At 45.3% G+C, this 25,723-nt stretch overlaps 1 protein-coding gene across 1 annotated transcript; it reads right to left on the bottom strand.

Annotated features, from left to right (window-relative positions):
- Positions 1-1,000: 1,000 nt before the first annotated feature.
- On the bottom strand, positions 1,001-25,503 carry VGLL1 (vestigial like family member 1). Its single transcript, XM_061136783.1, has 5 exons — positions 24,018-25,503; positions 19,506-19,724; positions 8,551-8,970; positions 6,790-6,849; positions 1,001-1,604 (listed from the first exon to the last, which is right to left on the bottom strand). Exons 2-5 carry the CDS (start codon positions 19,705-19,707, stop codon positions 1,561-1,563), a joined length of 726 nt encoding a protein of 241 aa, XP_060992766.1. The 5' UTR covers positions 19,708-19,724; positions 24,018-25,503; the 3' UTR covers positions 1,001-1,560.
- Positions 25,504-25,723: the final 220 nt, after the last annotated feature.

Raw genomic sequence — 25,723 nt, 5'->3', positions numbered from 1 at the left:
TGACATAAAGATAGCTACTTCGTTTTATCTCTGGAGGGGTTCCTTTGTTTTATTACACTTGATATTGATTTTTAGAATGGAAAACTGCTTCTACGCAAGTCTCAACTGGCTTTGCAAACATCCTTATTTTGAATTCTTGATAGTTTTTGCTTCCTGAAAAAAGGAAATTGTTACTTTTTATTACTTTTTTAACCCAGGTATTCAAGTGAGTTTCCAGCCCATTGGAAACAATTCCCATTCTTTCAGATCATAAAGTTCAGGAATGGGTGTGTTTAGGGGGAAGGGGTCGCAGCCAGTGAGTCTGAGTGGATCAAGCCCTTTGTCAGTTTCTCAAAACTTGAGAGAAAAATGTGTTTATGGGCTCTAGCCCTATTGGGCCCGACTTTCCAGTTTCAAACCTTGATCCACCTGATTCCACCCCTTCCCCAGCTAGCTAGCATCTCATGAGATTATCAACTGGGAGTGTAGATTAAGCCCCACAGATAATATATGGGGCCGGCTTGTGTATGTGTGCAGTCAGCAAGAGTAAAATACCAATGGTAGTCAAAGAAATGCTTTTCAAGTTAGCTTTTTGGAAGTGAGGGGGGAAAGTAAGAAAGGATGGTTCTAGACAGATGACCTGGGCAGGGATTTACTTGTATCAGAGGCACTGGGGTCTTTCAGAGACAGGAGGCCTTTTCTTTCCTCTTTGTTAATGTGGGAAAATTGACGACTGCTTTCAGCTTTATATCCAGGCTGAGGGATTTTCGGGGAAATAACATCAGATTACCCAGGTTACACCAAATGCCAGCCCTCTTGGAATCATTTTTTTTCCCCTAAATAGTGTAATTAAGAGTTCAACTCTGATGGTACATATTACCTTCTAACACAGATGAATCTTTCTACAGTGAGCCAAGATAACACCCTTGTATAATGATGCATCACAAGTGCTAGAGTCAGCCTCCACCCAGAATTTTCCCAACCATCACCTAAAAAAGAACAGAGACCTCTTCAGCTTCCCTTCAAATTTCAAGGATGCAGGAACCATCCTACCTCCCAGCCATTCTCTGTGGGTCTTGCCAATGCCATTAACAGGGAAGCTGGGCATCATCTGGTTAAGGCTAGAAAGCATCAGGCTGTTTCTGGAATCTCTCTATTCAGTTGGAAGAGTGGGACAACCCCATTGGGTACCACGTGGTCAGTGTTGATGTGGGCAACCGTGCTGAGGGAGGGTAAGTTGGCCAATTGCTAAGTAGGAGGGCAGTGAACACAGAGGGTGAAATTTGTCATTTTGGGGAAACAATCTACAGGTTTGCTCCCCACCACTAAACAGCTCTTTTACCATCTTATATGCTCAAGATTCACTTAACAAGTTTAAAAAACAAAAACAAATAAATGTGCTGCGGGGCATAGGTGCCAAGAAAAAGTATAGAATTTCAGGGAGAATAGAAACTTGCTTTGAACCCAGTGCTCTTTGGTGGCAACAAGAGAAAAGGACGGTGATGTCTCCAGACTCTCTGGATTCACAGTAGAAACCCAGAAGCAGGTTCGGAAAAAGAATTCTCTTCTTTAAACCCATGTTCAGTAAAAGAACAGATCTCTTCTTCTCTCTGGAGATGGGCTTCCTGAAAAATAGAATAAACTTGATGAGGTAGCAGCTGGCTTGGTGCCCAAGGAACCCAGGTTTGAGTCTTGACCTCACTGCTCCTAGCTGTGTGACCTCAGGCAAGTTACCTAGCCTGAGCTCCCCTTTCCTCATCTGGTAAATGGGAATACTAATGATACCTATCACCTACATGAGTTAAACACGTGTGAGGCCCTTAGAACAGTGCCTGGCACAGATAGACTCAGAAATATTTGTTAAAGAGGTAGTGTCCTTATGTGGAGTAGAGTAAAATTATCATGTGGTCACACTGCAGCTAGCTTACTGGGTAAGACCAAGAACAGAAAACTGACCCTGGTACTTACCTTGGCTCTGGGCAAGTTACTCAACCTCCCTAAAACTCCATGTTCCCATCTGTGAATGAGGATAAAAACAGCACCCGTGGTGTAGTGAGCTATGGGTTCTTATTTTACCTCATTTATGTGGTTCTTGCCATTCTCTGCACCTTCTAATGACCTTTGGTTCATGGCGCCTCCGTCAGCCATTCGCCATGGTCACACACTAGACCTTGTCATCACATACACAGGTGGCACCCCTACCATCTCAATTTCAAACCACCATCTCCCGATGTCATTGGCTTAAGCAGTCTTATCACCAGATTTTTACAGAATCTCATCCTCCAATCCATCAACCTCTACTTCCTGGCACCTTCCATCTGCCTCCATTTCCTTCTTTGAGCAGCTTAGATACCATGATCCCGTGTTATGGTCCCTCATTCATCATGCTCACTTGTCAAAATCTCAACCCTGGATAAGCCAGAGTTTGGCTTCTCTGTGCATTACATTAACCCAACAGCCCTGGTGGGAAAAAAAAAAAAAAAATCACACAAGTCAGCCAACTGTTCCCACTTAAACTCATGATGTCAGCCTTTATAGCTGACTCAAAATCATTTGATTAGTATGTTTCCGACTCCCCACAAACAAGCCTGCAAATCTAGTGGCATCTGTGTCCTTATTCCCCATCTTTTGTCTGCTTTCAGTGGTAGAATGTCCCCTCCTCCGAGCAAATGCCAATGCTTCCCCACATCCTTGCAATTGTCTCCAGCCATGAAGTTATTGTCATCCTCTTGAAATCCATCTCTTCATCTCTATATAGGCTCTATTTTTTTTTCTTTCTGGTCACCTGAGGGGTTTTTTTTTTTTTTTTTTTTTTTGGAGGCTAATTACTTTTCTGTATAGGCTCTAATATTTGCCTTCTTTAAAAAATAAATAAATGAAAGACCCTCTCCACCCCACTAATCTCTGTAGCTACTACCTTGCTTTTATTCACCTCCCTCAATGCCAAGCTTCTCCAAGAAGCTACTGCCATTTACTATCTCCACTTTCTCAGTTGCCATTCCCTCTTCAACCCACCCCATCCAGCTTTCATCCACATGCTATTAATGAAAACTGCTCTTAACTACGTTGCCAAAATCTCTGATGCCACATCCAATAGAAATTTCTCTGGCCTTCTCTCATTTGATCTCTCGGAAGCCTTTGACATAGGTGATCACTCTCTGTGTTTGGAAACTTTCTCCTCTTTGAGTTCCTGTAACACCATACACACTCTTTGGCTCTTCTCCCACCCAGGGACTGCTCCTTCTCTGTATTGGCCGCTCAGTTCTCATATCTCCCAACTTCTAAATATTGGCACACTCCAGGACTCTGTCCTCTGCCCTTTTCTCTGCCTGAGTGATCATTCAGTGGCTTGCAGTGTTGTTTTCATACTGAACAGTCTCAAAACTTTACTCAGGCTCTTCGCCACTTCTGAACTCCACACTTACTTACATACAACCGTTGGAGAGAGCCATCTGCTTGCATGTCTTATCATCACCACCTAGAGTGAATGTGGCCAAGGCAGAGTTGTGTTCTCCTACAATCTGCCTCATTTCCACACATGTACCAGTATCCAGAGTTGCTCATGCAGGCAAATGAAAACCTAAACACCCCACATATTAATAGATCTCAAACACATTCACTTCATCCAGCGTCCACGATTGCCATCTGATTCGGGCCACCATCTTGTGCTTCTGGCCTCCTAACTAGTTCTCCAATGCATCCTCTGCACAGTAGCTCTGTGGCCTTATTAAATGCAAATTGGGTCACACTTCAAACCCTGCCATGTCTCATTGAGTCACTTAGACGAGAAAATCAACCTCCCACCATGATCCAGAAGGTGCTGTGTCACCTGGCCCCAGTTGACCTTTCCAGGGCTCACTCGGCCCACACTCATGTTTCTCCCATTCCTCACTCACTTCTGGTCTGGGCAGGGCAGCCTCCCCACCTTCATCCCAGCTCTTTCTAAAGCTCCCGGCATCCCTCAGTCCATTTGGGTCCCTGTTCACACATCACTTCATCACAGAAGCCACCCTTGATCCCCTTTATCCAAAGCTGACCTCTGTCTTGCTGTTTCAACACTTGGTATGTTTCCTTCAGACTTACCATAACTTGCAAACACTTTATTTTGTCCTTTTTTTTTTTTTTTGGTGGCGTCTACCTTCCCCACTAGACTAATAACTCTGTGAGAGCAGGGACCAAGAGAGTTTTATACACTATTGTATATATGTGTATATATATATATAAGTGCACCATGTCTGGTAATATTTTCTGTAGACATTAAAGGAATGTACAATGAATCACTATTTCTGCAGATTAAAAAAAATCAAATTCACTAAATATTTTGGCACCAGTTTTGGGGAGTCCCTCCAGAAAGTTCCCTCCAACTATGCTTCCAGTAGATTGCTCTTCTTTCCACATCGTCTCTGCCTCATGTGGGTGTGTGGTACCCACTCGAGAGGACTAGACCATATTGGAGGGGCAGGAGGGGGTCTGCCTTCCTTCAACAAATATTTATCTGGGGCCTAACAAAGGAAATCTTTTAGACTACCAAAATCCTTCCTGACAGTTTCATCTAGCTCACTTCAAAATCAGGTCGATATATGGGAACTCCCTGGCGGCTCCATGGTTAGGACTCAGCATTTTCACTGCAAGGGCCCAGGTTCAATCCCTGGTTGGGGAACTAAGATCCTGCAAACTGTTTGGCATGGCCAAAACAAAACAAAAATCCCAAATCAGATTAATACAAAATAGATCAAGACTCAAACATATAAAGAGGCTACTGAGTTCCATGCCAAAACTACTCAACCAGGAAGTGATGGCACAGAATCTGGGCGTTTCACAAGGTCCCCTCTCGTTTTCAGCATCAGGCAAGATGGGGAAATGGGCGCTGTGCTCTCTTAAGAGTGTGGGCTTTGAGGGGTGTTCCTGGTCCTCTTTTCACCTAAGAAGTCACCCCCTTCCCACTCTCCATGTCCTGCTGCCTCCCTCTGCCCAGAGCCACAATGGCAGAATAGCCAACAGGGGGCTGTTGGCATAGCTAGGTGCCCATTCCACACTTCCTATTCTCCATATGGCCCTTTCTCAGGGTAATACTGCTCCTTTGCATGCTTTCCAAGTTTCTGCACCCCCTCATCTTACTCAGGATACTGTCCTGGCCCACAGATGGACAGTGAGCCCATATACAGTGAAGCAATCATACCGGTTGCTAGTCTTCACTGCTGTACACTTGATTTAAGTTGGAATTGTTTTTGATGATTTATGTTTAATGTAATTTGTGATGTTGATGATTATGACACTGTGAGAGCAGAGAAATAATTGTACCCCTGCCACTTGCTGGATAATCTTAAGCCAAGTCCGTTCACCTGTTTGAGACTCAGTTTACTCATCTATAAAATGGGTATATTCATTTCCTCACTCATTCAACCTCTATTTACTGCATGCCTCATGTAAGGCACCTAAGATGTCCTCATACATGAATGACAAGGTCATTGTGGGGACTGAGCTCATAGCCACCACCGACACATGGCGTTGCTGTTAATTTGGGCCTGTGAGCAATTGAAAGCATCAGGCTTTTGGTAATTCTAAGGCTTACAATTTTTTTTTAATGTATAAGCTCTTAACAAGTACTTAGGAGACTTGATAATCCTGTCATCCGTTCAGGAAGACTTCCATGAAGCCTGATGAAACTGTACTAAGGCTCTTGGATCAGTCCTAAATCTATCTCGTCACTTGGGCACAACCACTTCCTCACGGAGGGTGATTTGTGACTTGCTTGTTTCACACAACGGCATCAAAAAAATTTAATTTATACTCTATTGGCAGATAGATTTTTACTATTTCCTTTTTTGATGTTCTTTTATTGTTTCTGGCTTCTGCTCACTCATTCATTAGACACATATGTTCTGACCTCCATACCAGGCACTGCCACAGGTGCCAGGATGGGTTAGCACACCCTTCAAAGTCTTGGCCCTCAACGAGTGGACATTTTAGGGAGGTCTATATATTTTGCTCACCCCCACTCCACACCACACTGTAAAGTGCCAGAGATTCGAGGCTGTGGTGGCAGCTCTTCCCTTGATGCCTCTCAGAGAACAGCTGAAGGCACACGGATGCCCTCCCTTAAAGGCACTTTTTGCTGCCTTACCGTGTGCTGACTTACTAGAGCTCATTTCCATTAGAATTTACATGTCAATACATATATGTAAATTAATCCTCATCAGAAATCTGATGAGGTGGACATTATTTTAATCCTCCGTTTATAAATAAAGCTACTGAGGTATGGCGAGGTGAAGAAATGTGGTTAAAGTTCCTGAAGCTAGTAACTAATGAAGGTGGATTCAAACCTGAGCCATTAAGGTCCTCATGTCAAACCAGAGATTGTCCTCACTGGGCGGTTCTTACTGACACCACTTTCAAATTGAATATGGAGCCCAGAGTCCTAGCCTTTGGTATCAGGTGGCATTTTCTGACTGCAGAGTCCTGGGGTGGCCCTGTGTTCTAGGCTGAAAACTGAACATCCAGGAAAGAGCAGGCTAACCTTCATGAATTTGTTCATTTTCCTGCATCACCTTGGTTACCTCACTAAATCCAGCTCAGATAAAAGAACTTAATAGAATTGCTTTTACAGCCAAATTAGAAAATGGGCAAAACATTTTACTAGATACTAAGTGCATGGGCTCTTTGAGACTTAAACGTAACCAATTCTAAGGGTAAAAACACTAAATAACAGAAATGAGGGTCATTTCAGTTGCTGGAGATCCTGGTTTTTCTGGTACAAGTTTGTTCTCAGGATGCGGAGACAAGATATCAAAGACAGAAGCAGATACTCACTTTCAACTGCAAAGCTGGCACCGGCAGGTCCACCATCAGGGGGGAAATAGATTTTCTTAACTAGGAAAAAAGAAAATATGATTGGGAATGAAATCAGGGACTGGGTTAGAAAGTGCACAGTAGCCCCCCAAGGAATCCCAAATCATGTGCTCCTCAATTTTGACATCTGACATGTTTTCTTTTATCAGATGCTACAAAAACAGAGACACTTCTGTTTTGTATGCCCTTGGGATTTTGTTCCCATATTATGGGCAGTGTTTTTGACCAAGGGTTGCCGACTTCCTCAACAGATCCTGGACTGTCAGCCACTGATTCATCCAGTGGATATCAGCATTAGTTGGAGAGTGTAAAGAGTTGGCGACAGTTGAGACTTTGGTGATGAATATTTGAGAATGCATCTAGAACTTTCGGGACTATGATAATGCCTGCATTGTGGCTTTACCATGATGTGCCTGGCATATACTAGATGCTTGCTAAATCTTTGCTAAATTTGATTTGAACTGCATGGGCTTGTTTTGTTTGGGACGTGATGATTTGAGCTGTGTTCTAACCATCCATCGAGACAGGGTTCCACTGTGTGTGTGCACAAGCATATACACACAGTTGGCCTCATTTTCCCCTCTGAATCCAGCAGGAACAGATTTTTGAAAAAGAGTTCAAGGGTAGGAATTCTCATAGGTTTCCCAAGCTTGACTTTTTTTTGATTTACTCTTTTTAAGTATATTGCTAATCAAACTCTGCAAATGATGGGATGGTATTTTAATGGGAAATTTCTTTTTGACATTAGGATGGAACACGCCGTCTGACTTAGGTAAGCTAGGCTGAATAGGCCTCGGTGTAACATAAATATACTTAGTTTGGAAGTAAAAGCAGCTTCTGGCAATTTCTTTTAGGCACAGACCAGGGAGCTGTAAAAGAAAACTCATCCAAGGTGCAAAAAGCCAGAAGATGAAGACTCAGCCCCAAGAAACTATGAAACATCTATTATTACCAATATTTCATGTGAAGGGCAAATCTTGTAGGAGAGTCACTTGTTTTTTTGGTCAAAGTACACTTCAGGCCAATTCTTTCCCATCCTTTTACAAAGAAGGGAGTCTTGTTTCTCGATGGGTATTTTGCAACTAGTAGGTGCTAATTAAATATGTCGGGTGAGTGAGTAAATGGAATAAAACAGTGAATGAACGTTAAGGAGGTTTTCGCCTGGGGGAGGAGTAGGGGTCAGGGAGCAAAAGCACCAGACAGCCAGGCACCATGAACGGTCTCCAGGCAGCAAGGGGGCGGCCTCCACTGTCGCTTTGAATTTTAATGTGTGGAGCAGATGGTTGGTATAGACGGCCCTTGTTTCTACCCAGGAGTCTGGCATTATTGCAAGTTGCCAACCTGTTTGGGAGATAGTTTTGAGCCTGTAGGTGTATCACTGAGCTCTGTTTTACACATGGGTTATCTGGCAGTTCACAGTAAAGTGAATGCAAGACCCTAAGATTTTAGGCAGCAGCCCATCATTTTTCTAGGGTAAGTTCGAGTCAGCAGACCAGGGTGAATATTCTGAGCCAAGTGCATCTGGCTGGCTATCTATGCAACCCTTTAGTTATTAAATAGTGACTATAGATACAGCCTAGTGAAGATAGATGTTTTGTCCCTCAGAAGCCCCACAGCTGGAGAGGCAGCAATTAGTCTTTCCATCCCATCTCATGCCAACTCACTCTCAACCACAACCAATCAGAAGCAACCCTCCAACCATACTTGGAGGCATTTCCTTACAGTGGGCTGAGCTGGGAGGCAGGTTGAAGAGAAATCCTGTGCTTCCGGCCATCTGGGCAGAGTTGCCATCCTCCCACGAGGCAGATTCCTGAGGATGGGTTAGGCATCTCTCTGGCTGGAGGAGACTTAGGAGGGGCTCATACTTCCCCTCAGGCTGGGGCTCTGGAACCAAGTGCCCAGTGGAAAAAGCATGAGGGTAGCCAGGCTCTGGGAAGCTGGGGCTGGCGAGGGAGGAGAAATGCCACAGCTCGCCAGGCTGAATGGAGGGGCCCCCAGTCAGGGACAGTGGGTACTGATCCATAGGCATGAGACCAGATCCATTCAAGCTGCAGCTGGTGGCGCCATTTGCAAAAGATACTTCCGGCTGTGGCTTTGTCCAAGGAGCAGAGAAACGCCACTGATTTGGAGGCATGTCACTGTCTGGGAAGGAAAGATTTAGAAGACAGGTTTGTTTATTGTTTTCAAAATGGAATTAGCTTTTTTTATGGTTAACATAGGGGCTTCCCAGATGGCTCAGTTGTAAAGAATCCATCTGCCAATGCAGGAGACTCAGGAGATGCCAGTTCGATAAGATCTCTGAGTCAGGAAGTCCCCTGAAGGAGGAAATGGCAACCCACTCCAGTATTCTTGCCTGAAAAATCCCATGGACTTACAGTCCAAAGGGTTGCAGAGTCAGACAGAACTGAGCGACTGAACATGCACACACCTACTATGTATGGTTAATATAATGTATTTTTAATGTGAAAAATGTAGAGAAGGTTAAAAAAATCACTCTAAGCATAATATCCAGAGACTATCAGTGTCTATCTTTAGGTGTACTTCTTTCTAGGATGTTTCTATATATGTACACATTGTTTTTCCAGTTGCTCTCATGTTATTAAAATATCAAACATCCTGCTATAGCAACGAACAGAACCAACACCAGCTTTTCAAATCACTGCATGGTATGCCATCAGAAGGCAGTAACATGACTAACACACACAATACTTGGGCAGCTCAGTTATTCCATTTTTTCAATTGACAGCATTGGAATAAGCATCTTCATATATACTTCTCTATATACTTGTCTGACTAACCCCTCAAGGAAACTTCTAGAAGTAGAATTACTTGATTAAAGGTGATTTGTGTTGTTTGTTGCCATTGTTTGACTTTTATTTTATAGCTGGTGTTTTGAATACACTGAAGAGAAGAACCTCTTCAGTGGATTCCAAACACCAGTTGCCGGTATCATACAAGTCTGGGGTTGAAATTTCATTTTCAAGAACAGTCTGGGCCATGGGGATGTTAAGAGACTGGACCAAGTTAGCAAAGCAGATTAGCCAAGTAGAGATCGGAGCTAGAGGGGTCAGTGATGGGTAGGAAAATGGTTGCTTCGTGTGCTCAGTCGTGTCTGACTCTTTGTGACCCTGTGGACTATAGCCCACCAGGCTCCTCTATCCATGGGGATTCAGGCAAGAATACTAGAGTGGTTTGCCATGCCCTCCTCCAGGGGATCTTCCCAACCCAGGAATCAAACCCAGGTTGCCCACATTGCAGCCTGATTCTTTACCATATAAGCCACCAGGGAAGCCCAGTTTCTTGGACTTCCTCCTATAGAAGCAAAATGTTCAAGGTGAAGTGGTGATTCAGGTTCTTCTTGTAAAATTCTTGTGGACTAGCTAATGGGGATGGAGTCTCCTTTGGTCTCAGAGACACTATTCAAATTGTGCCTCTAATAGCAGCTGAATTGGAGTTCTCAGAGTCTTGGGCAGCTTGACATGGACGGATGTTTTCCCCATTCTCGACACCCACTCAGGCAAGAGGGGAGGCGGGAGAGAGCCCTGGCAGATGGTGCTTAAAGCCTGGAGGTTCTCATCTATCCAAGATAATGAAGGGGGCGTGGGTGTGGAGACAAATGGAGACTGAAGGGCTGGAGGGCTGGAGAGGCTGTCTGGCCCCCTGCCCTTCCTTGTGCATCTCACCCAGCGCTCCTGAATGTTCAGTTTGCCTGGATCTTTTCTGATAGGTCTGCCCAGTGATGCTGGAGTGTCTCACCCACCAGCACAGCTTTTCACGTAATATAGATGGTAAGGGCAAAACAAGCCCTCACCTACACAGCACAGATATTCTGCTCAACTTTTCACATTGTTCATGAGCAATAGGCAAAGGTTGGCTTCTTTTAATGAGGCCAAGGGCAGTGAAACAATTAGCAAGATTTGTTCCTGAGGATGACTGCTACTTTTGAAAACTGATATCTGCCGGGTAGTAGCAATTCGAGGCAGTTATCTGTGGGGTAGTAGCGATTCAGGGCCCACTGTGTAGCACAAATAGAGTGATTAAGCTGACTTAGGCTAATCACTGTTCCTGCTTCATATTGAATGAGTGTACTGCATGTCCTAAGCACAAATGAGAAACAATGTTTAGCCTCTGACAACTGGGCAGTTTCCATCTGAACTGGCCTTCCAGATCTCATACATAGGACCAAGGTTTGGAAGGCTTGAAATGTGGAAGGCAGGGTCCCAGCACGTTTTGAATATTTTCTTTAACTGCTTCACTTTCAGAATCGTCTGACTGAAAGGTTAAGGGGAGTGGGTGGATGTGCCTCTCCAAGGTCCCACTTGGCCACTGAGTGCACCAGAGCACAGTTTGGATGGGAGTATGTGGGAAGACATAGAGAGTCCCAATCCTGAATTCACAGTAACCCAATTGTAGGCCTTGGGAGGCCCAGAAAAGCCACCTTTCAAGGGCAGGCTTGGGTGTGGTGTCCCATGGAGTGGACACCCTGGATTTTGGTGGCCGCTTTCTCAGGCTTCTTGGGCAAACTGCTCCAGTCACCACACCCATCTAGTCGGGGAACCACTGGACTGGCTCACGGTGGCCGGTGCAAAGAAGTGGCCCTGGTGATACTTCCTTACCCGAGTTCCCCCTCTTAGAGCCCCAGGCAAGACTCCACGGCCTTCTCAAGCTCCAGCCTACACTAATGAATGGAGAGCAAGCAAAGAACACTCTGGAGACATTTAGGGAAGGCTAGGTTTTTCATATTCTATTTTTTTCCTTCAGATGTCAGTCCATACTAGGCAGTGTTTATGAAATATTAACCACCCCATATCTTATGATGTCTTAAAGTGGATGCAGCTTTAGCCTTTTTTTAAATCAAAATATAATTGGCTTACAATATTATTTTAGTTTCAGGTATATAACAGAGTAACTCAATATTTGTAGAGATTATACTCCATCTATAGTTATTCTAAAATATTAACTATAGTCCCTGAGCTATACATTACATCCTTGTAACTTCTGTCCATAGTAGGTTGTACTTCTTAATCCCCTTCCCGTATTTTGCTCCTCTCCTCCCCTCCAGGTTGGATCTTTCTTTCAGTAGGAATACAAAAGGCTTCCAACCCTTGGACTCCTAATCTGAGCATATAGCCCCTGCCTCTTAGTTCCATCCATGCCTCTAATATTCATGAAGCCCCTGGTTCTAAGACCAGGTCCTGTTCAGAGAGCACAAGTCCCCATTTCCTCCCTATCCCTTTAGGATGAAAACGTCAAGCTACTCTCCCACCTTTTAAGCAAACCCAGAGACATCACCCATGCCCATGCATAGATGCTTCTGAGAACCCCAGAACCTTCTAGAAAGCACCTCTAGGCATCAAGGAGTTTGCTTCTACCCCAGAGGATCCTCCCTATACTCTATCCTTGCATGGTGGCCCTGACACCCTGTTCCAGGCTGGCTTCTGGACATACCAACTTCAATGTCAACCCCTCAAAGAGGCTCCCCCATAACAGCCAATGACACCGAGCACGTCCCCTCCCATGGATGGAAGGGGACAATCCGTGTAAAAGGTTTAGCATGGCGCCCAGGACCTTATAGGCACTCAAGAAGTGAGAGCTGCTGCTGTGGTTAATATTATTAATTATTATTTTGGTTTAGAAACACAGCACAGGCTCACATTCACGGGTTTCTCTCCTGGCTTGCAACACTCTACAGGATCAACCAGGAAAAAGCCAAATGGTAACGCAGGGGGCCTGAGGAGTCTCTCTGCCCTCAGCCATCACAGAAGGGAGGGGAGGAAAGGCCAGAGCCAAGGAGCCTGGGAAGCAACGGTGGTGCTTCAGGGCTGATATGGAGGATGGAGTAGATACTGGCTATAAAAGAGAGCTTTCCGGGACTTCCCTGGTGGTCCAGTGGCTAAGCCCCGCATTCCCAGTGCAGGGGTCCAGGGTTCCATCCCTGGTCAGGGAACTAGATCCCACATGCCACAACTAAAGATCTTGCCTGCTGCAACAAAGATCAAAGATCTGTGTGTCACCTAAGACCCGGTGCAGCCAAATAAATAAAATAAAAATTAAGGGAGATTTCAGAAGCCTTTGCTGTGTGTGTCAATTCCCAGAAATAATCCATCAAAGGTGGGCAGGAAAGATTGTAAATCTAGAGGAGCTTTTGTTTACTAAGCACTTACTACGGGGTCAGGCTCTTTATCTAGCATTCTGGATGCACCTCAGGTGAGCTTCACGGCCATCCAGATGAGAAAAGAGAGAATCAAAGTGGTTAATGTAACTCGCCTAAGGCCACAGAACTAGCAGGTGGAGAGCTGGCTGAGTTTCAGCTTCACGCTTGGCCGGCTCTGCCTCCTATTATCTTGAGAATGCAGTGAGCAGGCGCTTTCACCCACTCCCACAGCTGGAAAGGTGGCAGATGAGCATAACGGGCATAACATTTGTGGCAGCAATTTATCTGCAGATATCAAAACCCTAAAATCTGAGTGGACTTTTTGATGTAGTCATTCTACCCACAATATATTTTAAGAATATAATCAATGATGCATGCAAAAGTTGAGCTGCAAGGATATTCAATGTGATATTTACATATAGTGAAAGATTGGCAACAATCTAAATGTCCAAAAATTTTAACAGATTTGAGACACCTATAAAAAAAGGATACTCTTGAGGCATAAAATGATGTCTTAGTAGAACATGAAATGGCAGTAAAGATATATATGGTTTATTACCCGTTAAAAAGCCAAGTGACGTTAGGTTGTAAAACTTAGTATGGGTGCCTAGACGTGCATGTGGTTTTGTGTCCTGAGTGGTTCTCTGTGTTTTGTAAAGTTTCAAAACTTAACACATTATCATTGTGATTAGAAAAAGTTAGTTTTGCTTTTTTTTCCCCCGAAAAAATTAGTTTTAAAGTAAAAACTTAAGAACCCACTTGAGTGAACCTGAGTCATAGCTGTGAAAGGCCACTGCATAATTGCCTGGTTGCCTTCCATCTATCTTTCCTTCCTTCCTTCCTTTTCCCCTCTGTCTCCACCTTTAATATAAATGCTGCTTTATGATGAAGTTGAAGCCGAGAAACCTCTGAACACACACACACACACATCTTGCCCCATGAAGTTCCCAACTTTGGCCTGACCGATGTGCACACATTAACACTCCCCTCTGCCATTTTGGCTGGTGGCACTTGTCTCTGATTTATTCACTCCAGAAACAAAGAAAATATTATTTGTATTAGCTGAGGTTACAATAACACTAGAGACAGACAGCTTGTGGGGGACAGCTCTGTTTCAGGGCACCCAGTGTGTGTTGGGGGGGAGAGTTTCCTACTCAGTCTCACCCCCTCCTTCACAGCCACCTGTCTAGGTCCTTTGCTGATTAGCCAGGTTTCCTTTCCCAACTGAAAATGGAGATGAAATACAGAACATGTGCTTGTATTTTGAAAATGGCTAAGAGCTCTGTACATGCGTGTTCAATTATGTCCAACATTTTTGCCACCCCATGGGCTGTATGTAGCTCGCCAGGCTCCCCTGTTCATGGGATTTTCCAGGTAAGAATACTGGAGTGGGTTGACATTTCCCCCTCCAAGGGATCTTCCTGACCCAGGGACCGAACCTGGATCTCCTGCATTGGCAGGTGGATTCCTTCCCACTGAGCCACCTGGAAAGCCCAGTAAGAGCTCAGTATCTAGAATTGAATGATCTGGTTGTGAACAGCTGCCCCTTATGAGCTGTGGGATCTTGAACAAGTTACTTGATTCGCTGAGCTTCAGTTTCCTTATCAGGAAATGAGCATGGTGAGAGTTAACCAAAAGGTTACTGTGAAGATTCACTAAGATAATTCATGTGCCAGCCCCTGGGAAAGGGCCTGGAACACAGGAAGCACTCAGTAAGTGTTGGCCATTAGAAACATTATTAGTGAGAGTGCTAATGGGCAACAGTGTGGGTGACCTAGAGATTGTCCTACTGAGTGAAATAAGCCAGACAGAGAAAGACAAATATGATTATAATATTGCTTATATGTGGAACCCAAAAAGAACTTATTTATAAAACACAGACTCACAGACACAGAAAATAAACTTATGGTTACTGAAGGGGAAAGAGGAAATATAAATTGTGAGTTTGGGATTAACAGATAGACTCTCACAGGGAACTATATTCAGTATCTTGGAAGAACCTGGAAGGGAAAAGAATCTGAAAAAGAATAGATACATATTATATACTCATGTATGTATAACTGAATCATTTTGCTGTACACCAAAACTAACTCAACACTGTAAATCAACTATACTTCAATTTTTAAAATTGAAAAAATAAATAAAAAAGAGAGAAAGAAACCCAGCATTTCTTCCCTGGATTCTGGAGGAGAGGAGGAGACTAGCTATAAAAGACCTAAGAGGGCTCAGGTTGTACAAATACCTTCTCTCAGCAGCCCCTGAGTGAAGGGAGCCAGCCCTGGGGCTGGGCTCGTGGCTGGGACAGGAAGAATACAGGGTGGGTTGTGCACCAAGACAAGCCCCCAGAAATGATAATTTATGAAGCTTCTCCAAGTTACCTACTCTGAAGTCACCATTGTCCTTTTAAAAGGGAAATAATTCACTTTCAGCATGTGTTTTCTTTTCTACAAGTAGGGCCAGTATAAATTATACCCAAGTAAATAAAAAAAAATAACTTGGATTTGAAAAAAGCAGCCAGGAAATTCAATGGCATTTCCTAGCCACATGGGCCTGTCAGAGCACCCTTAAAATGTGGGTGAGCCCGCCATGGGAGCCCATGAATGGGAGCCTGTTCTCAGCTTAGCTGGGGCCTCGCTGAGGCCAGGCAGCCTGGGGCAGGCCTGCAGGGGCTGAGAGGATGCTAAGTGTTGGTGATGAAGAGCCGCTTTATGGACTTCCCACCATTTTCGAAGCTGCGTGCAGTTCATAGAACACCTCCAGTTGAGAACCACTGGGGACACATCTTCTTTCAGGGGGACCCTCCCCGGAGGCAGCAGAGCTTATGAGAGAAATTTGACTCCTAACTGTGATAAGAGAGGCCTTGAAGAAAAGAGGATTTCTCCTTCATTTGTTCAGTCAGCTGGACAAACACCAGCCTAACCCACAACACATGCTGCAAGGGAGATCTCTTCACAGTCAGGGGACCTGTGAGACTATCACACGGAAAATGTGACAACACAGGAGGCAGGTAGAGAAGAACACCGCCTCTGTTTGGCCAGAGAAGGCTATCTTGGGCCAGATACAAGACCGCGTCCAAGCTCCCTTGGTGGGAAGGGGCTTCATAGAATACAAAGCGAAGTCAGGAGAATTAAGAAACAGGGCAGTGGCCACCCAGAAGAAGCCAGTGGACAACTTGGAGGCTGAGGGGAGGGTCCTGCTGCCTTGCAATCCTGAAGGTTTGAAGGTGGGCCCTCACATCCACTGTAGACATTCAAAAAACATGCCTTGAGCCTTCACACACCACAAAAATTAACTACCACCTGCATGGCACATACTATGTGCCTCTTGACATGCGTAATCTCACTGATTCCTCCTTTAGTTCAATGATACTCAGTTTTACAGATGAGGAAACAGAGGCCCAGAGAGATGAAGTGATGAGCCCTGAGGTCACATGGTTAAACAACAGTAAAGCTGACTCTGCCTTAGGGTGCCTGGGTCTAAAGCCATATACCAAATGATACTGTCTCTCTCCAGTAACCCCCATCAACGACAGACATCAGCACCCTGTGATCCAAAACACAATTTCATTCATTCACTAAATATTTATTGAGTACCTTCCATGTGTCGGACATTAGGGTTGGTACTTGGAAAACAGCCCTTAACAGACCGACAGCGTCTAGGGGGTAGGAGGAGATAAGAAACCCATAAAATACACAATATGCCCCAGGGTGACGCACGCTAAGAGAAATAAAACAGAGTAAGACAGTGACAGGGTGGGGACTTCTATGTTTTAAATAGATTGTTCAGGAAGGCCTGTCTGAAAGATGACATTCTAACATAGATTTCAATGAAGGGGAAGTCTTGCAGTTACCTGGGAAAGAACATTTCAGGAAGAGGGGAGAGAGGAAATGCAAAAGGCCTGAGGCCTTTTGTGACTGTACTTGTCACATGCTACAAAGAACAAGGAGGCTATGCTGGAGTGAGGGAGGTGGGAGGATAATGAGATCAGAAAGATGACAGGGGCTCAGGCAAGTGAGGGCCCCCTGAAAGACCTTGGATTTGATTCCAAGTAAGATGAGAAGTTACTGGAGGATTTCGAATAGAGAAGTGATATGGTACAACTTTCGTTTTAATAGTATTATTCTGACCGCTACTTTGAGAACAGACTGAAGGGGAGCAACGGTAGAAGCAGACTGATGAGGAGGCAAAAATCCAGTGGGGAGAGGATGGCTTTTCAGACTAAGGGGACAGCAGTGGAGGTGGAGAGACATGTTCAGAGCTCAGATAAACTTTGAAGGTAGAACTTACAGAATTGTTCAAAGGGTTGGATGTGGGGTATGAGATAAAGAAAGGAGTTAAAGATGACTGCAATTAATTGGAAGGATGCAGCTGCCATTTATTGAGACTGTGAGGGGAAGATCAAGGGTTCAGCTTGGGGGACGTCCCTGGTGGTCCTTCCAATGCAGGGAGTGCGGGTTCAATCCCTGGAAGGAGAGCTCAGATCCCACATGCTTCTCAGTCCGAAAACCAAAACATAAAACAGAAGCAATACTGTAACAAATTCAATAGACTTTAAAAATGGTCCACATTAAAAAAAAATCTTTAAAAAAATTCAGCTTGGGACCTATTTGGTTTAGATTCCTATTAGCTATGTGAAGTGAAGCTATCAACTAGGCAGCTGTGTAGATAAGTCTGAAATCCAGTCTGGGTAAAGATACGATATTTCATCAGCACATAGGGGGTGTTTATGTAGATGGTATTTAAGACAAAGAGACTAGAATAGATCCCCCAGGGCGTGAATGTAGAGAGAGAAATTAAGATCAAAGTCCTAGGGCCCTCAAATGTTTAAGAGATGAAGCCTTGAAGAGAAGAGGACATTCAGCAAAGGAGACTGAGAAGGAGGGGTAACCAGGGAGACAGGTGGAAAACCATGAGTATGATATTATGGAATCCAAGTAAAGGAGGTTACTTCCAAGAGAAGGGAGCAATCAAGTGCAGCAAATGCTGCTGATGGGTCAGCTAAGATGAGGACAGAGACAGACCACTTGCTTTGGAAAGTGAAAGTCTCCCACGAGCCTGGATAAGAGTGGTTTCAAAGAGTGATGAGGATGACAGCCTCAGTGGAGCAGATCTGAGAGAGCAGGAGAGAAAGAGGAAAGAGCATGCGTGGACACCTCTTAGGAGTCTGGCTGCGAAATGAAACCAAGAAATGGGACAATAAGCAACCAAGAATTGGTTATATCTCAGGTTTGTTTACCAGGCAAGCAGGAGAGAGAAAATGAGGGAAGACAAATTGCTGGTGCTGACAAAGAAATGATTGTCATATATTCAAGGCAATGTGTTTAGAATTAACTCAGAGTCAAATAGCCAAAGTAGACAGACTTAGCTATGCTGAAGAGCCTAGGATTTTGACCCTTCCTAGGAGTCAGATAAAGCTTCTGAATCCCATTGACCACATGGGTGGGTTTTTACCCATGCATCAATTCCCCAAACGACTCAAGAGCAGCCATTCCTGCAGCTGCTCTGAAGTACTCAGCACACCCTTAGACAGCACCTCCATGCTCTCCACCCAGCCCCTGGTCCCCAGAGTTAGCTTTAGTACCTGCTTCTACTATGCTCCCCTTCCACGTTTCCTGAACTCCAAAGAGTCTCTGAGAAAAACACGTCACCTGATTGGAAAAGTTATTTCTAGGAGAGAAGCAAATTCTGAAAGGCTAAAGAGGTTAAACACGAACTCCCTATCCAGACCCAGAGTCTGACCAGTCAGAGTGATGGCTTCTGAAAACCAGTGAGCTCTTCCCCCACAGGCAGAGGCCCCCTCCTGGGAGGCATGTCCATCCTCCAACGGGAGCAGGGTATTCAACGCATAAGCTCGGCACCTTTTGGCATAGCTGTCTTGAAGTAAGTGTTTTGAGATGAGACAATGCTGTTTAAAAAAAAAAAATCACCCCATAGTGTGTGCAATAGACACCCCAGTGCTGTTAAGGGTGGGGAGAGGGATGCGGAGAGACATTCATTTTATCCGCCTCCCTCTGGCCCGACCCCAGCTCCCCACAGCACCCACTATTAATGGAGAGAAGGCTGGGTGTTTCTACAGGGGACACATATGCCCAAGTCCTTTGGTGTTCTTGCCCTGTCAGACCAAGGTAGTAATAATAATGGAACTCTCATCGCATACTGAGTGTGAACCCAGCATTTAACATAATTGAGGACACAATGAAATCGGTATATTAATTTGATTAAAGTGTCCTTTTTTTTTTCTTTTTTTTTGCCCATGCCATGTGGCTTGTGGAATCTTAGTTCCCCAACCAGGAATGGAACCCGTGCCCCCTGCTGTAGAAGCGTGGTGTCTTAACCACTAGCCCACTAGGGAATTCCATAAATAGTGTCCATTTTCAAGCGAAACTTCTGAGAAAGAGGTGTGGCTTCTCACTAAACAGCGTGATGTGCCTTTAGCAAATATACACACATCTCAGAACATCAGAACTGTCCTTTGATGATAGCCTGATAGGGAATTCCAGCCCCTCCCTCCCGACATGCTCACCATTCCTCAGCAGCACATCTCCGCTAGGGCTGGAAGGGTTCTGTCCCTGGGGGCTCTTGACATTGCCCAGAGCTCTGGAGAAGTGTTCATCCACCACACTGCTAATGTCCCCTTGGAAATAGGTGAAAAGGACACAGCGGGAATTCCATTCAGTTTTGATAGGGCTCTGTGTGAGGACGGTGGTCTTCGTCACGTCTTCCATGGTGACTCAGGGGAGTGCTGCGGAGCAAACGCAAAATGTTACTGGCACTCTTTTTCCAAGCGGTTTGGCTAAGTTGGCATAAGTGGCTTCCTTGAGGACAATTTGCGCCTAAGGTTCAGGTTCTCTCACTGGGATTCCCAGGAGCTGCGCAGTTGCTGAGCAGTCTTTAGGAAATAAGATAAAGTGCTGAAGGGGTCCTCTCTTATAAATGTGAAAGAGTGTCTGGGAACGTGATTAGAAGAGCATCAGCAAATGAAAAAAAAGGAAAGAAAAAGGACACTGAAGCCAAAGACTGCAGTAATTTGCCAGCTGGGGAAGTGCCTGCCTCCCACTAGATTCCCCTGAACAAATGCACAAGTACTCCAGTAGACCTTGACTAAGCAATCAGTGGATACTGACAATTTGTTGCCCTAGCAAGCCTTGATTTCTACCTTGCCCACTTCCATGCAGGAGCACCAAACCCACCAAATTCTCCTGCTCTCCCTGACATGGTGATTCATGCGGGATGGGGTCCTACACCCACCCCCACCCCATCGTAGAATTAGCAATTACAATCAACCAGTCCTAAGGCCTCCAGACAGACATACTCTGCCCAGAATCACTTAGAAAATGTCAGAGCTTTAAATCCAGGTCCATATTCTGTTTTATTTCTCTTTCGGCTGCACCGCGTGGCTTGCAGGACCTCAGTTCCCCAATGAGGGACTGAACCCGGACCACGGCAGTGAAAGCCCAGAGTCCTAATTACTAGGCCACCAGGGAATCCCCAGATGGATACACTCGGCACCCAATGCAGCTAACATTTTTCACACCGATACTCTGTTGGGAAAGAGCACTCTGTTCACCAGGCTTCCTGTGCGCCCAGAGCAGTGCCTGCCACCTAGCTCAATATTGAGCAAATGATCCAACAATCATTTGCTGAATTGCCTTCAACTTGGCCTCAATGGGTCCTACCTGTGAGCTCCTTGAGGGCAGAGGCTGTCCTTTTTTGCACCCAGGCAGGGACCAGGCATGCAGACGGCACCGCAGAGAGGCCGTGGCCTCCCTTTACCAGGGAAATAAAAGGTCTGGGGGCTTCGTCACCTCTGGCCATCCAATCCAACTTGCCCAGAGTTCTGGCTAAAGAAATTTTGAATCTAGTCATTCTGATGCATATAATGCAAATGACTAGAGTTGAATAGCCCATCTCCTGGTCTAGTCTCTGAGATCCAGGAGGATGGGGGCCATTTCTTATTCATTTCTTTATCTCTAGCACCTAACACTCAGTAAACAATGGCTGAGTGATGAAATGCCATTTCGTGCAGAGAAGGCACAATGCAAGGAAATCACACCAATTAGGGCTCAGAGGACCTGGTCTTGCCCTTGATTGGGTGTGTGCCTTTGGGGAAATAACTGGGCCTCTCTGGCCTTCAGATTCCTCTAGGGTAAAATGAAGAGGTTGGGGTATAGGAATTCTGCAGCCTATTTTATTTTTCTGCCAGAAGTGTCAGTCGATTATCATGGGACCATTAGGAGGGAATCTGGGAGTAAGCAGAGGACCCTTATTTAAAAGTTCTCCTTTCAGAATCTTAGCCCCAGTCACAGCTGGATTCTGTTGTCTCTAGAAGCCTTTGATTCAGCATGTCAATCTGTTTCCCCCTGGGTGATAGACATGTTAAGCATCACCAGGCACCACCCTAAAAAAAAAATGAATCCACTGTATTCTTATTTCAAAAAACATAGGAACCACCACTTTGAAAAACCATCCAGCGGTGTCTTCTAAAGTTAAACGTACGCTTACCATAAGACCCAGCAATCCCACTTCTAGGCCACATATAACCAAGAGAAACAAAAACAGATGTGTGCACAAAGACTTCTACATGAGTGTTCGTAGTGGCTTTGTTTATAAAAGTGAAAACAGCCCAAATGTCCATCACCAGGAGAACAAATAAACGAACTGTGACATTTTCATACAATGGAATGTTCTTCAGCCATAAAGAGGCACAAACTACATCCACCCAACAGCATAGATGAATCACAAAAACATTAACCTGAGTGACAAAAGCCAGACACGAAAGACTGCATATTGTATGACTCCACTTACATGAAACAGGCACAAATAATCTATGGTGATAAAAATCAGGACAGCAGTTGCCTTGAGGTAGAGCTTGGAAAAGGGTGAGAGTGGACTCACAGGGGTGCTGGAAATGTCTTACATCCTGAAGAGGGTGAGGGTTACATATGGATGCAGACGTGTCAAAACTCATCAAATTGTGCAGCTCAGATCTGCAAGTTTCACTGAAGGCAAATTATTCCTCAGTGAAAAAGCACATGATATCTTCAGATACTTGGGACTTGGAGCAATAAAGCAAAGGTGTAATCCTTGAGCACGTTATGACATAAGCCAAAGTATAATCTCACTTATCTGTGGAATTTTCAAGAGCCAAACTACAGAATAAAATGGTTGTTCCCAGGGCTGGGGGGACAGAACCAATGCTGTTTAAGGGAATAAATGTGCAGTGAACAAGCCCTAGAAATCTACCACACAGTGCAGTGAATCTAGACAATACTGCATTCTAATCATCAAACTTGCTAAAAGACTAGAATTTAATTATTTGAACCAATAAAAAGAAAGGGTAATGATGCATCATGATAGAGGCGTTAATTATGGCCGCCACGATGGTAATTGTATGACAATATATAAATTTATCACATTAACATGTTGTGCATGTTAAATCTACACAATGTCATCTATCAAATATATTTCCAAAAAATAGCAAATCAAATGAATAATAAAGCGATGGTATTATGAATGACCAAGTAATGATAAGCATGGACGTGACTTTTTTGCTAAAGCTGCAGTTCACAGAAGACCTATTCTGTCCCAGAAGCTCCAAATATATTTTCTCCAATCTTTACAACCCTCAGACTAGCTGCTATTATCTCCATTTAAAAGATGAGCAAATCTGGGCTTAGAGAAAGAGGAAATCAAGGGCCCAGGCCATGCAGCTAGGTGGTGGCAGAACTGAGGTTTGAACCCAAGTCTCCATGACTTCGGTGTCTGGCCTTTTCTCACCATCCCTTTCTACCTGTCGGGGCAAACAGTCCCTTCCCCTCCATGGGACTCTCATCCTGATCCAGTCCTCTGGCTCCCAGTCAGACCGGCAGAAGGTCTGTCCGCACATTCTCATGGGCGTCTCCTGGAAGCCATCACCTGCAAGGGCAGCTTAGCACCTTTGTGGGTCTTGCCCTCTTACCCTCTTGCCAGTGGCCCTCAGGTATGACCCAGCCTGCCACCTCTCTTTGCTAAGTCTCCCTGAAGCCATGAGAAGCAGCTGGCCGGACCCCTGAGACATCAATGCCGTGAAGCACGCTCCTAACCTCCCTGGGCAAAGACCACAGGCTAGTTCCATGGAAACAGAGCAGATCAGAGAAGGCTGTCTTGGTCCCCCTCACCTGGGGAGCTCAGACCTCACACAACTGCAGATCCTGAACAAATCTCAAGTCCTATGCATGCCCCTCTTTTCCTTGCCAAACACATGGACACATACTCTAAAGGAAAGCCCTGGAGTACATCTCTGGATCACAGCTCATGAGCAGTTCCCCGGCTGTACTCAGACCTCAGGGGATGAGGGTCTGTATTCGAGGGCTATTCAAATCTCTGAGTTGTTACCCGGTTTAATCCTTTACACAATCGCATCTCACTGAACCTCTGGAGTGACTTGGGTGGTTTCATCCCCACACGAACCCTCCTTGAAGGCTCTCTTTCCTGGGGAAGTGAATTGGTGGGGTGGGTCTGGCTTAGAAGGAGGTGCCGCAAAGCTGGAACCGAGGGTAGGACTTTCCTAGCCAAGATGCTGCTGTATTGGCACCTGGCTTTGTAGTGAAAGCCTCTTGCAGACAAAACCCTTGGCCTTGGCCAAGCTTTGCCAGCTGTGCAGTTCAAATAGTGTAATTACAATATTCCCCAGTGCTCAGAAATTTAAGACACCAAGTAGGCATCGAAATACTGCCTGGTCTTCGGCCCAAATATTTTGGGCCAAGAGGAATGCAAGAGCAACAGTCTGGCCTCCATTCTACCAGGATGCCTACCTGCACACGCTTACCACCCTTCTGGGAAATGGTACCCAGCACCCCTGGGGTTGGGATGGGGAGTCTGAGAGGTTGAGTTGTCACAGTGATCACTTGGAACAAAGCCCCAAAGGCACCGGAAGGCATCTCCTTAAGCAAAGCATGTGATGCCCCCTACCACCACCACCTCCCCCCAGCCCCAGTTCCTTCTCAGTTGAATTCCCATCCCTCCTGCCTCCCCCAGAGTTCCCACCTTCTCTCACCTTAATTCTCAACCATCGGCGGCGGAGACACAGCAAGACGCTATGGCCGGGCGAAGGTGTGTTTTGCTGGCCGGCGCTGCCTGGCCTGCTTTAGAGCAGCTCAGCTCTGGTCCGAGCAGGGCCTGGCGATCTTGTGCCCTCCCCTCGCTAACTTTCTACCCCTCTAGCTGAGCCTATACGAAGCATTTCCTGCTAGCTATCTATTAAGAATGCAGAAAATGTACTCCAACAAGTCAATCGGGTTGGGCACCTGCAGGAATGAGGAAAATAGGTAGTTCTTTTTTTATTTCTTTCTTTTTGCATTAAAAAAAAAAAGCGCTTAGTGATATTGTCTCTTAAAGTGGGCAGCCAATTGTTTGCCTGGAAACCAAACCCAGAGTAGTAGCGTCTTCAGCATCAGTGCTGGGGCTGGAATCCAACTGATGGGACTTTCAGTCTCCGGAACGGAGAGAAAGTTTGACTGGTCACTAGTTTCTTCCTCTTTTCCTGTGGGAAGAGAAAGGGAGCCCAGCCCTCTAGGATTCTGGACTTTCTCAGGCTTCCATGGGCCCAGAGGGATTGAGGACTTCTCCAAGCCTGCAATAGGTGAAGCAGTTCAGGACTCCAGCTTCAGGCTCATAGCAAAGGAGGCCCAATCCACATTCTGAAAAATCTTCAATAGCACCATCATTCAGACCCCAAAGCCTGGGAGCCGTTCTTTGCTTCTCCCATTCTCTGTTTCAACCATATTAATTTAACAGATATTTATTAAACACTTACTATATGCCAGGCACCATTCCGGGAGTTTTGTTCCATAGTGAACAAAACAGACCAAATCCCTGCCTTCGGGGAATAATAAATACGTAACATGTTTTATATTTGCCTATGGTATATGGACTTGTCAGGTGTCAGTAAGTACTATAAAGAGAAATTAATCAGCCAGGGAATAGAAAGTGTCTCATTTATCTAGGATGTTCATGAAAAAATGTTCTGATGAGGTGACATTTGATCAGAACCCCGGGTCGGGGTGGGGGAAGCATGTCAATACCTGCTTGCCTGATATCTGGGGGAACATCTAACACAAAAGGTGGGATCACAGCCAACCTGTTCACAGAAGGGTGAGGAGGCCAGCATGGCCAGAGAGGAGGGGAGAGGAGAGACGGGGCCATGGCACAGAAAGCCTCCTCGGCCATGCTTAGGCTGTGGACTCTTCCTGTAAGTGAGAAGGAAACCCGTTGGAGAGGTTGGAGGAAACCATCAACAAATCTTGACACATAGAGCATCAAAACACATTCCAATCCCGTCCTTTTCTTGGTCACCTCCATCCTTTGTCACCACCTCGGCCCTGCTCACTCTCCTGAAAACCCCCATCATTTCTCTGCAGGACCACAGCTTCAGAACTCAGTACTTCCACCTTTCGCCCTTCTAATTCTTCATTCTTCGCCCCACGACAGCCACAGTGATCATTTGAGGATGTGCATTAAACACTGTCACTCCTTGTTGAAAAGCTTCTAGTGGTAGTTTTTTCCTGACCTTGCCCAAACCTTGCTCCACTCCAGCCCCACTCACTGCTGACTGGTCCTTGACCTGGGATGCTTATCCCCCAGGCCACCTCCTGACTTGCCCTCCTCTTCAATGAAACCTGGGCTCCATCACTGCCTCCAAGAAGCCTTCCCTCACCATCCTATCCAAGCCAGCAGCCTCTCATACTCTCTGTCCTCTTCTCC

Source organism: Dama dama, chromosome X (genome assembly GCF_033118175.1).
Source record: "Dama dama isolate Ldn47 chromosome X, ASM3311817v1, whole genome shotgun sequence".
In the NCBI taxonomy this organism is placed as follows: domain Eukaryota; kingdom Metazoa; phylum Chordata; class Mammalia; order Artiodactyla; family Cervidae; genus Dama; species Dama dama.
The sequence above is the reverse complement of the archived record's forward strand: the minus strand, read 5'-3'. Positions and strand labels throughout refer to the sequence as shown.

What these genes read in the sequence shown, in the direction of transcription:
- VGLL1 (XM_061136783.1), bottom strand. Translation starts at nt 19,707, where the DNA reads ATGGAAGACGTGACGAAGACCACCGTCCTCACACAGAGCCCTATCAAA. An exon ending in AGATGTGCTGCTGAGGAATG is followed by an intron (nt 8,971 to 19,505) that starts GTGAGCATGTCG and finishes TTTCCTTCCCAG; the next exon opens with ACAGTGACATGCCTCCAAAT. An exon ending in GCCTCCCAGCTCAGCCCACT is followed by an intron (nt 6,850 to 8,550) that starts GTAAGGAAATGC and finishes CTTTTTTCCTAG; the next exon opens with TTAAGAAAATCTATTTCCCC.